Source organism: Quercus robur, chromosome 8 (assembly GCF_932294415.1).
Source record: "Quercus robur chromosome 8, dhQueRobu3.1, whole genome shotgun sequence".
NCBI classification, from domain to species: Eukaryota; Viridiplantae; Streptophyta; class Magnoliopsida; order Fagales; family Fagaceae; genus Quercus; species Quercus robur.
In genome coordinates this window covers 11925834-11938891 of record NC_065541.1, presented here as the reverse complement: position 1 = coordinate 11938891, position 13058 = coordinate 11925834, and the positions used below count along the sequence as shown (strand labels likewise).

The 13058-nt window shown below is 34.1% G+C and overlaps 1 protein-coding gene across 2 annotated transcripts; it reads left to right on the top strand.

Moving 5' to 3' along the window:
* The first annotated feature begins 469 nt into the window (after nucleotides 1-469).
* LOC126694613 (heat shock 70 kDa protein 16-like) lies at nucleotides 470-8684 on the top strand. Of its 2 annotated transcripts, none has more exons than XR_007645814.1 (10): nucleotides 470-621; nucleotides 1097-2396; nucleotides 3554-3766; nucleotides 4506-4601; nucleotides 4693-4824; nucleotides 5962-6162; nucleotides 6779-6925; nucleotides 7040-7221; nucleotides 7730-7860; nucleotides 8339-8684. XR_007645814.1 is itself a non-coding variant. In XM_050390976.1 (10 exons), exons 2-10 carry the CDS (start codon nucleotides 1230-1232, stop codon nucleotides 8403-8405), a joined length of 2283 nt encoding a protein of 760 aa, XP_050246933.1. In that variant the 5' UTR covers nucleotides 470-621; nucleotides 1097-1229; the 3' UTR covers nucleotides 8406-8684. The 2 variants fall into 2 exon arrangements, 1 of the variants encoding a protein (XP_050246933.1); XM_050390976.1 differs by having other exon boundaries at nucleotides 7040-7168.
* Nucleotides 8685-13058: the final 4374 nt, after the last annotated feature.

The following is a 13058-nucleotide window of genomic DNA, read 5'->3' as shown; positions in this document are numbered from 1 at the left end:
GACACATGTGAAAAAGGAAGAAGTATTTTTTATATTTAGTGTGCCAAATACTTATTCCAATTGCCAACGCCTCTATAGTAAATTTATGGCCTAGACAAATTGAGCTATAAGTGGTGGGTTGAGTTATTTTGATCTCAAAAAAAAAAAAAAAAAAAGGTGGGCCGAGTTATTATAAGTCTAATCTGGATACTATTCTTTCAAAGAGTCCCAATTGATCCGGGTGATGGGAAACAATAGCCCAGTGGTTCTTAAATGTTATGTATAAAAAAATAAAAATAAAATAAAATTGAAGTGGCTTCTTAAAAAAAAAATTGTAATAGTGCTTTGCATAGCCGTTGGATCAGGTTAAAAAATACGGTACTCATTATGATCATTAATTACGACACGTGGAACGTGAAATTACCAAAAAGGACCATTACAATGTACGAGAAGATGGTCATGTCACATGTGTCATACTCATACTCTAGAGTGCACTTTTGTTTTGGCGAACATTTCGCATGCTTTCTCTCTCTGCCACCACTTCTTAAAATCTTTCTTCAAATTCTGTGGTGCTTTCCATTTTGGTTTCTACGTCTTTCTCGAGCGTCCAAAAAGAAAACCTGTTCCTCAATAAGCAATAAGGTACTTCCAATCTTCTTAGCCTGTGAAATTTTGTTTTTTCCTGTTTTATTGGGAAATTTTTGTGGATTAGCTTGTGATATGGTAGAACATTTGCCTTGTAATTGGTTGCTGAGAAAATGGTGCAAAAGAAAAGAACACCCAGAATTAAAAGTTTGAGTCTTTTGAGGTCTTGTTATTTTGGCTTCCTAATGTTGAAAAGGTCAATACATATATGCTTATTGATTTGTTAAGGGATAAATATGGATTGTGGAGTATTTTGATTTAGTGGGTTATTGTCTCATTGATAGTATATAAATTATATGAATATTTTTCTTTTTAAACCTGCCTTTAATTTTAATGAGAAATGAAACTTAGCCCTGATGTGAGTGGAGAGAGTTTAAAATTCGTTGGTTATTGTTTTTATGAGCTTGAGCTTTAATTTTCACAATTTATGGGTTTTTTTTTTCCTTGAATTGCTGTTGCTGTTGAAATTTAGGGTGTGGATCAAGTGTGAGGAGGAATGAAGTTTTTGGTTGGTTGAGGAAAGTGGGAATTTGGACTTATTAATTTAGTTGCTACTTTTTGTTCTTGCTAAATTTGTGGTTTAGTCTGATTTTGAGTCAGTTGAAATGAGTGTGGTGGGCTTTGACATCGGAAATGAGAACTGTGTTATAGCTGTGGTGAAGCAGCGGGGTATTGATGTTTTATTGAATGATGAATCGAATCGCGAAACCCCGGCAGTGGTATCTTTTGGGGAGAAGCAAAGGTTTCTGGGGTCCGCTGGTGCTGCTTCTGCTATGATGAACCTGAAGTCCACAGTATCTCAGGTGAAGAGATTGATTGGTAGAAAATTTAAGGAGCCAGATGTTCAAAATGAGCTAAAAATGTTCCCAGTTGAAACTTCAGAAGGCCCAGATGGTGAGATTTTGGTTCATATGAAGTACTTGGGTGCAACCCATACATTTACCCCAGTTCAGATTATGGCAATGCTCTTTTCTCATTTGAAAGAGATAACAGAGAAAAGTTTGGAAATTCCCATTTCAGATTGTGTAATTGGGGTCCCATCATACTTCACAGATATGCAGAGACATGCATATTTGAATGCTGCAACAATTGCTGGGTTGAAGCCTTTGAGATTGATGCATGACTGCACTGCAACTGCTCTTAATTTTGGGATTTACAAAACGGATTTTCCTACTTCGGGCCCAAACTGTGTTGTGTTTATTGACATTGGTCATTGTGATACCCAGGTCTCTATTGCATCATTTGAGGCTGGGCATATGAGGATTTTATCACATACTTTTGACGGAAGCTTGGGAGGGAGAGATTTTGATGAGGTTTTGTTTAGTCATTTTGCTGCACAATTCAAGGAGCAGTACCATATTGATGTGTACTCTAATGTCAAAGCATGCATCAGGCTGCGAGCAGCATGCGAGAAGCTGAAGAAAGTTTTGAGTGCAAATCCAGAGGCACCTCTGACCATTGAGTGTTTGATGGAGGAGAAAGATGTTAAGGGCTTTATCAAGAGAGAAGAATTTGAGAAGCTAGCTTCAGGATTGTTGGAGAGGCTTAGCATTCCTTGTAAAAAAGCCTTGGCTGATGTAGGGTTGCCTGAAAAGATCCATTCTGTTGAGCTTGTTGGCTCAGGATCTAGGATTCCAGCAATTACTAGACTGATAGCTTCTCTATTCAGGAGAGAACCCAGACGGACACTGAATACAAGTGAATGTGTGGCACGTGGATGTGCTCTTCAGTGTGCAATGCTTAGTCCAGTTTTTCGGGTCAGAGAATATGAGGTTTGTATAAATGACTTATCAGTTCTTGGCTACTGATATGTGTTGTGTATTGTCATTATATATCTATTAGAATGCAATATGCCTTTGGCTATTTGAAGTGACTATTTAGTCTCTAAATGACTCAAGTTTATTTTTTAATTTTAGTTTGAAAGAAAAAAAAAGATTAATTTATCAATTAGGCTGAAGTTTGTATTTAAATAATATGTAAGACATATTTTGGTGTTATATGTGGTATACATATAATAGATATGTTTTTTGAGCGCATCAATGAACATGTTTAGTGATAATGCCTAACATTATATTTAAATGAGTTAGAATAATACTTAAAAAAAAAAGAAAAAAGGAGTTAGAACAATCCTCCCCCCTCTCCTCTTCAACCCAAAAACTTCCCCCATATGTCCCTTTTGGCAGATAAAATTAATGGAATGCATGAGTGCCTCTCATAAAGCTCAGAGATCATTGAAAAACTGAAAATATATGTCTAGTCCAATTTCCTAACCAATTAACTTCCCGGCAGGAAAAAAAGCAGCAGCAAAATAGTCCATCAAAGATGCTTTCTATAGTCTTTAGCTCTTTAAATATGATAACATCTAAATTCACTATATATTTACAAAGATACCAATGAAAATAATGTGTGTTACTCTGCATATATATCTACTTTTGGTGGACATTAGACACTTGGTTGCCCTGCATGTTTCGTGTGGGGGGTTGGGGTGGTTGTGGAGGGGTTACTTACAAGCAAGTTTAGATTGTCATTTAACAAAGTAATGTTGACTTGGACTCGGTGAAAAGTTCATGAAACAGAAACTTTCGATCATTAGGCCTCCTAGAAAGTTATGTTAATAGGAGTCTTCTGATACTTGATATTTATTTGTGTCTTTAACCACTGATGTACTATGTTGTCCAATGAATGTATGCGACTTTCATCTTGGACTAATTGTAAACAACTAATCTTGTTTGTATCATCTACAAATAATTTCTTTTTCTTCTCTTCATTCTCTTTGGGCATCATTCCCAAAGTCCAAAAATGTTATATCACCTGCTGTATGATTTAACTAAGGCAGAAGTGTATATGTGTGTGTGTGTGTGTATATATATATTGTTTGGTCTATTCTTGCATATCTTGCAAGTGATTTTTACTGTATGTTATTCTGTAGGTTCAAGATATAATTCCTTTCTCCATAGGATTCTCATCAGAAGAAGGCCCAGTTGGCACAGGATCAAATGGCATACTTTTCCGGAGAGGCCAGCCCATTCCAAGTATTAAACTTCTGACATTTCAACGAAGTAGTACATTCCATTTGGAAGCATTCTATGCGAATCAACAAGAATTGCCTCCTGGTGTGTCATCAAAAATCAGTTGTTTCACGGTATGCGTACTTTGAAGTGTTTTGCTTACATACACTGCTTTTTGAGTTCTATTCCCCCTTTTCTCCTCTCCTTAAATAAAAGCATTATAGAGTTGTTTGAAGCGTTTTGCATTATTTTATTTGAGGCTTCATTTGACTTTGGGTGCTTAATGATTGCTATGAATAGGCTTTATTCTCATGGTTGTTTTGTGATGGATGATAAATTGATTGACAAAGGATGATAGTGTCTTTGTTACTGGATAGTGACATGGTGTTTTGTGTTTTCCGCATAAACTTTCTTAAAGGGGTGTATTGAAGATAAGCTGTTGATTGATTCAATTATCTATATACGACCTTTTAGTAGGCTGCAATTAACAAAGCCATTTACGAACATCTCAAGCTCAACCTAATTTGTTTGTGTTCATTTATTAAAGGACTAAGCTAGCTCAAGCACACATTTTAAGCTGGTCCTACAAACAAGCCAAGCCTGGACATACTTGAGCTTTGCTTAGGCTCATGGACAGCTTGCACCATCACAAATATGTAAATATTTTTGAGTTCATGACTATTTATATGTGAGAAGAGCACTTCAGTTTCAACTGAGACAATGGAACTCCGTATTTTTCAAGCATTTGTGTCAATTTATAATGTACCCTTAAATTGTATCTTCTCCAAACAAGTATTTTGAAATTTTAAGTAAACGTTTAAGTTTGCACCAGATATATTTCTGTCTTATCAACCTTCTTCTTTTTGGTAACAGATTGGCCCTTTCAGCATCTCCCATGGTGAAAAGGCAAGGGTTAAAGTTAAAGTTATATTAAACCTGCATGGAATTGTCAGTGTTGAGTCAGCTACGGTTAGTAAGAAGTCTCATTTTCTTGTCACCTCTTTTGAGCTTGTTATTTTCATAGAAATTTTACCACATGGTGTAAATCTTTTTATTTCAGTTGATAGAAGATCATGTAGATGATTCAGTCACAAGGGGCAATACTCATTCAAATATTTCTGGTTCTTCTGATATGGTTGCAAATGGTGTTGAAGATAGTAGCATTACACAGCCAAAATCTTCACATGCTTCTGTAAGTTTGTAGTTGAAATCTTCCCATAACACCCTTGACCATAGTACTAATACAGACTAGAGAAATTGTACTACTTTAATGAGAATAGAAGTTAAGAATCAATAAAGAGTGTTAAATTATAAAATATAGTTGTGGATGCTTTAATGCGCTTTCTTAGAACATTACCTTTTCAATCTAAAAATTGGTTTTGGCATGGAGGAGGTACATGCAGAATAGGTTTTCTTCTCCGGAAAAATTCATATCTTTTCCTGACCATTTTAAATGTTAAAAGCCATGGAGGCAGGGGCAGAGCTAAGAATTTTTGTTTGGGGGGGCCAGGTTGCAACTCTAATATATTTATCAAGACAACCCCCTCATACACATATACACGCTTTTTTATTATATACAGACACTTTTTTATTTGATAAGTTATATATATACACACACCCAACAACAACAAAAAGAGCTTAGTAATTTCAATCAAAATTATGTTTGGTAGCGATCTTTCATAAAATAAAATTCATTTTTACTATTTTTATAGTGAAATTCTTAAAAAATTTCATATTCGATACAAATTATCAAATTTTATACTAAAGTACGTAAAAAATCTTTCAATTGAACTAATGAAATTTTCAAAAATATGAATGATCCAAAACTTATAGGAATAAGCTAGACTTCAAACATATTTAAAGTTATCTTGCTCTAACCCATTATGTGGTAACTAAAGAGACATTTTATGTGTAGTTTTAGTGACATTATTTTGTTAACAAGTTAATGACTTGTTAATTGCCACATAACTAGTTGAAAAAGATATAGATTCAAACATGTTTGGTGCCAAATTTTATCAAATATTTAACAGATATAAAAACTTATTTTACAATAAAAAATAGAATTGCGAAGAATAATGTTATGTCTTTATAATTATTAGACCAAAATTTTTTTTTAAGAGTATCATTGGACTAAATCAAATATTTGGGGGGGGAGGGGCCAACTCTTATTTTTGTAGACTAAATTTTGAAAACATTAAAATAATTATATATTATATATATTTAAAAAAATTTCAAAATTTTGGGGGGCCATGGCCCCCCACCCTTACACATAGCTACGCCTCTGCATGGAGGAAATGCAAAGCTAACTCATAGAATGCTCCTCCTGCAGGCTGATGGATTGAGAGAAGATAAAGCGACCAGGAGGCTTGAGATACCAGTTAGCGTAAATACATATGGTGGAATGACTGAGGCTGAGCTCTATGAAGCCCAACAAAAAGAAATCCAGCTGGCCCAACAGGACAGAGCTGTAGAACTAACAAAAGAAAGGAAGAATGCCTTAGAATCGTATGTGTATGAGATGCGGAATAAGGTATAACCTGTGTAATTTTCCTGAGACTTAAATATATGCCTTTGTTTTATGACTCAACCTGGTCAAACAATTAGTCAACATAAGTTTGGTTCTTGTGAACCTGTCTTGACTACGGTACCATCTAGGTTTGCTGAGGAAGTGTTACTACTTAATGCAAATTCTCTGCTATGGTGAACGGATTTTTATAACTAGTGACTGGTATAATTACATTGTTAGATGGTAATTTTATGTAATGCAGCTTATCCCATAAACCCATCAATTTCAACTTTCATTATGTTTACAGGAACTATCTAAATGCATTTGTTGAAGAATCTTCTTGCTTTTGTTTTATTTCAAGATTTTATCTTATAAGACTAGCATTGTCATCCAGAGTAATACTTGTTATTCTCTAAAGCAGCAAAACCAATAACTTAAGTTTTCCTAATATGTTGTGTTATAATAATACCCCATTCTAGATCCCAGGTAGTGAAGATTAAAAAATTACCTTCATATCTCTGTTCATGCATCATCAATCTCCTGGCATCACTAACAACAACAATTAAGATAGGTGTTTCAGTTCATACTTCCATCTTTTTCAATATGCTGGATTTTTAAATTATCACTTGTATGTGAATAGCTGTTCAACACATATCGGAGCTTTGCAAGTGATCAGGAGAGAGAGGGCATATCTAGAAGCCTACAACAGACAGAGGAGTGGCTTTATGATGATGGGGATGACGAAACTGAAAATGCTTATACTTCAAAATTAGAGGGTCTAAAGAAGGTTACTTTTACTACTATAAATATATTGGTTTACCTTCATATTTTTCTACTCCTTGCTTGACTCTCTCTCTCTCCCCAACCCCCCCTCCCTTCCTCTCTTTCTCCCCCCCTATAGTTGGTGGATCCAATTGATAATCGTTATAAAGATGAAGAAGCAAGAGCACAAGCTACAAGAGATCTGCTGAAGTCCGTTGTGGATTATAGGATGTCTGTAGATTCGATCCGACCCGAAGATCGAGAAATGGTATGCTATGGAATTGGCAATGATGACTATTATAAATCTGGGAAAAAACTTAGGTATAAATACAATTCCTTGGGTGTTGTACCTTAGGTTCTTCAATTAAATCCAATCGTGTGGTTGCATTGACCAATAAATTACATACATGAATTTAGTTGCTTTATGAAAAGATGTGTTACATTGTTTAATTTAGCCACATGGTTGAATTAAATTAGGGGAACCTATACAACACTTAATGAAGTGTACCTAAGATTTACCCATATTTCTGATGCTGTTTTATTATAAATCTGGGACAAAACTTTGGTACAAATACAATTCCTTGGGTGTTGTACCTTAGGTTCCTCAATTAAATCCAATCATATGGTTGCATTGACCAGTAAATTACATACATGAATTTTGTTGCTTTATGAAAAGATGTGTTACATTGTTTAATTTAGCCCCATGGCTGAATTAAATTAGGGGAACCTCAATGGACACAACACTTAAGGAAGTGTACCTAAGATTTACCCATATTTCTGATGCCGTTTTTATAATCATTTCAATGTCTTTGACTTTCCATGTTTTCAGATCGTTAATGAGTGCAATAAAGCAGAGCAGTGGCTAAGAGAGAAATCCCAACTACAAGATTCCATGCCCAAGAACACCGACCCAGTATTATGGTCAGCCGATATCAAGAGAAGGAAAGAGGATTTGGACATGTATTACTCTTGTGCCTTCTTTATTTGCACATTGCGAATTTTTACCTTTATTGTTCCACTTGTGTAGGTCAGAAGACACAGAACCTGTTGAATGTGGGAATAGAGGATCAATTTTATCACTAGCCAATTCTATCTTTTACCAAAATATGAATTTCCAAATTGGCATTCTCATCATGTGTTATACTTATATCTATGGAGTAGATAGGAAAATGATGTAATATAGGGAATGCAATGATCATTCAATTGGGTGTCTTATATTTTATACTGAAAATGGAACAAAAGTTAAAATGCAATTTCTTAGATGCTGTACCTTAGGTTCTAATACAATTATGGAACCTAAGGTATAACACCTCAGGAACTATTCCTTAAGTTTTGCCCTAAAAAATTTTCTTAATTTACATTATTTTCTATATTAATATTCTTATCACTTTTAATCTTTAATTTCTTTCAAGAGTTTAACATTTAAATGTCCTTTCAGGACATGTAAGCATATACTGAGATCAAAGGCTTCTCCTCCAAATCCAGAGGACCAGGGGTCAGACTAGCACAATATTTACAATCAACACATGAATACTATGCTGTGGTGATGCCTCCATACTCCATAGGTTTGAGATTTGAATCTCGTCTACTTTCTGGTAGATTATCCTTTTTTTTTTTTTCCTTTCTTTTTCAACTTCTTTTCTCTTTTGTGAATTGTGATATGAGGGAGTAATCCAAGAGAATTGTAGTTAACATCGACCCCAGTTTTTGCTTGTTTGCCTAGGCCCTAGGCTTTGAACAACAATAATGAAAATAGTTTTCAATTTTTTGCAATTCCGGTTAAATTGGACCTGTCATTGTGGACAATAATTCTTAGTTCAATACTTAACAAATTTTGTATAAAAGTTTAATTTAGTCGTTTACTTGTTTTAAAAAGAATATAGAGCTGAAAATGAAACATGCCGTACACCCAAGGTTGTCAAAATCGGGATCCTACGTAGGATCGTGGGAGGTAGGTGGGATCGTGGATCATAGGATCGGATCGTGGATCGTAAGATCCTATATTATTTGAGAAAAAAACAAAAAATACACATTGGTATGTTAAATAATCACATAAATTATATATTCATTGATATAATTATCATACATCACTACATTCATTTGTAAGCATTATTTAAAGATGCCAAAAACATCAAAATGTGACACTCTATTGGAATATTTTTTATTTGAGTCTAACTGACACTCTCTCTATATTAGAGTGGAAAAACTTGGTCTATTGGGATTTTATTTTTCATTTAGGTCCAACTGAGCCTTCTGTTAAGTTAAAGAAGATTACAAGAAACTAAAGTCATTTGGGATCGTCAGAATCATACGATCCTACCGATTTTGAACGATCGCAAAGATCCTTGAAAGATTTAGATCGTTTTGGGTAGGTGAGATCGTAAAATCGTAGGATCGTAAGATCCAGATCGGGATTTTGACAACCATGCGTACACCTGCTGCATCTAAAATGTTGTTTCCTTTTGTTCTTAAATCATGCCAAATATTCAGCTCTAATCAAACCAAGGTGCCTTTGTCCAAATTTCTGGCCTATCAGGTTAAAATTTTGGTGGCCATTGGCCAGACAGATGTCTATTTGAATAGTTTGCTAAACCCTAATAAAAAACACCAAAATATGTTTAGCACATATAACATTTTCTGCCCGTACAATTTCAAACAGGGCAAATTGTACTGTTCATCAATGCTAAATATTTTAGCATTTAGAACATTTGATGTGGGAGGTTTTTTGGTGTTTGGTGTGTCAAATGTCAAAATTTTGGCATTTGGTACACTTTATGCTAGTGCTCACCTCACCAATCGCACAAAACAACCCCACAAAGTAGAAATTTTGTTTTCTTCCCTAGGTATCTTTAGATTTTTTCAAGTATTTAGAATTAAACTAACCCAATCATTGATAGATTGAACACCTAGCTCATGGATTTTGATTGGCCACTCATAGACTACACAATTTAAGCCACCGGACATTAGGTAAACAAATGCACATTAGTCTTTAGACTCTATACCCCATCACATAGCAAGCACATATCATCTTCAATCTCAAACCTACTCTTGATAATCTGACGAGTTGGAATAGCATTCAATGTAATTTTCCACAGAAATTTTTTTGACATTTAAGTTTTACAACCGATTTCGATCTACTCTCTCAAGCGGGCTAACATAATTTTAAAAGAGAAATTTATCGGCTCTAAATGCTGATTTGGTTGTGAAATTACCATCGGAATTCCAATCCAAGTGCAAATATTTTTTCACTTCAAAGGAATTAAGATTGATCTTCCCACTCGGGGGTAGTAGATATACTATTAAAAGAAGATTGATCTTCATGTAATATCCTTCAAAAAAAAAAAAAAAAAGTCTTCATGTAAGGCTTTGAGACCTGAGTAACATTGCTGGTAGACAATTTGAACATTTTTTTTTGAGCAAAAGTGCGACTTTTGGTTGCAAAATAAGATGTCTACAATATACATTTTAAATTTATTATCATAAGATGGATGTTTTTTAAAGCATATGATTAAGCATAATTAAATATCTACATTATGTCTTAGCCCATGAAGACAAACAAACATGATCTTATTAAAAGGTCCTAACTCTTAATTAAGTATTGTTGTAGTGTAAAATCCTTCCTTTTAAAAAAAAAATAAAAAAATTATAGGTGGATTTGGATTGGAAGGTGCTACATGAGGGTGTACTGACTACTGAGTCCTATATCAGGTATTTACTATGTTGATTTGACATCTATAAAAGATTACAAGTAATTTTAATTATAACTTGACTAATTCTTTTAAGATATAAGACACAAATGTAACTATTGCTTTCTTGGGTTGTAATTGATGGTATCAAAGCCATCCTTGGATTTAAAGGTGTTACAAGAGCATGTTCTAAGTTCCATTTAGTGTTTTTTAGGTAATCTAGCTTATATGCGAGTGAAGGATTTAATTTGTGAAGGGAAATAGAAATACTACACTTTAGGACTTTCTACAAAAAAAATTTATGGTCTATTTGGATTGAGGGGGGGGGGGGGGAGTAGAGTAGAGTAGATTTAGCACAAAATTAGCTTATTTTTAGTTAACACTACTCTATTTCCCTCCACTCTCCCTCCTTCCCCCTCCATCCAAACAGGCCATTAGGAATTCATGGCTAGAACCACACACAATGCAAGTCAACAAAGTAACCTGATAGTAGAGTTGCCTCAAAAGTCATAAGAGGTTACAACACAACATTGGACGTGGGACACATATATGACAAGATGACGAAGACAAAAAATGAAAAAAAAGAACACGTGGTGGTAGAGACTGGGAATAATTATCAAGTCATTAAGTATAAATTAATAGAGGCCTCAATCAACAATTAGGGACACCACAAACCAGACGAATAAACTAGAGAACTTATTTAGAGCAGAGGGTACATAACAGTGACCATAGAATAGGAATTAGACTCTTAGACTTTTATGCATCGAAGGAGATCTTCATCATATGCTTGTAAGTTTATGTCTCAAATACTTGTATTGTGAATATTTTTAAGTTTAATGTGATTTGTACATGTTTGTGACAATTTGATCTATATGAACTTCCATTTTGATCCAATATAGTGTTATTAGGATTGAATCAATTGAATTCTTGTGATATGACTTTATTTAAGAAGTTCTGCTTAATTTAAAGTCAATCGGGATGATTTACTTGGAGCTCTATGATTCCAAGATGAAGCAAACTTCTTCCCCACCCCCCCCCCCCCCCAAAATAATAATAATAATAAAAAGTCCTATTAAGTTAGGCAAACCCTAGTCTTCGAGGTTGGATAATACTTTGAGCTAGTAGAAATATTTTGAGTGCCATATCAAGGTAGCATCAATATCATTTCGAGTAACCTAAAATGGTAATTAACAAACCAAGATTAATCTAAAATTGGTTATAGTTCAAAGAAGGCCATTACAATTTGTATGTTTATGTATGCAAAATGGTCATACAAAAAATGTGACACCCACCCCCCAAAAAAAAAAAAAAATTAATTGCTAACTAAACCAAGAATATTATTAGATAGAGAGCTTCTTTAATATATGTATGTATGTTTAGAGGTTTGGAAATGTATAATGGTTTTTAGATTGTATAAAATTTTGATTTTTAGGGTTGTATCCTTGCACGAGAGTAATCTATATATATATATATATATATATGCAAAATTGAAAGAAAATTCAATTAGATTTTAAATTTCAATTAGGTCTAATTTTACTCCACATGTCCCATCGTTTGTGTGTGATTTCTAGGATGGATTGCAGTGATTGGTATTGTGCCATTTTGAATTAAAATCGAAATCTTTTGCTCAAGAGATTTAGTGCTCGTTTGGATATCACTTATTAGTGCTGTGTCTGCGTTTCCTCGGTTTTTTTTTTTTTTTTTTCTTTTCAGCCGCAATGGTTGACCCGTTCTTCTATGAACAGTGCACTTGTGCACTGTTCACGGGTCCCACAAACTCCACTTTTTATCAACTTTTTCATTAAAAATGGGTCCTACAGTACTATTCATACATTTAAAAATTATTTTGTTACAATGTTTTCAGTTTTCAATTTTCAATTTCAACAAAATAAGTTCTATCCAAACAGACCCTTAATTTATTTATTTTGGTAGAAAGGAGAATTTATTTAAACATTAAAGGGCAAATACATCAAGTATGTTCATTAGACACCTGAAAGTGGTGTCTAGTTACAAAAGGCACCATAGGGCACTCTTTAGGAGTACCTATCTACAAAAAGTCCCAAGTTTATCGAAGTGATACAAAAGATGGATAATGAGATCGAATAGATTTCCAGATGGCTTCTTTGCTCCCCCTCCTCTTTTTAAAAGCTTGTCTGCAACTCCATTTGCTTCATGATGTAGACGGACCGTCCGTTCTTTATTTAATCGCCTAAAGCTCCACTACATTGTTTGTATTTACACCTATAAATTACCAATCTATTTAACATTCAAAACTATGTTACTTATGTTGATCAACCATATTATTTGAGAATCTATATAATATGAAAAACCTCATTGGAGATTTTTTTTTTTTTTTTGTTTGTTTGCTAGAAAGGCTAGAGATGCCAAACCCAAGGCTAATTGTTTAGCAAGTCTTGCCAGAAATCAATTTTATTTGAGTTGTTCTAATTTGTAATTTGTAATTTTTTTTAT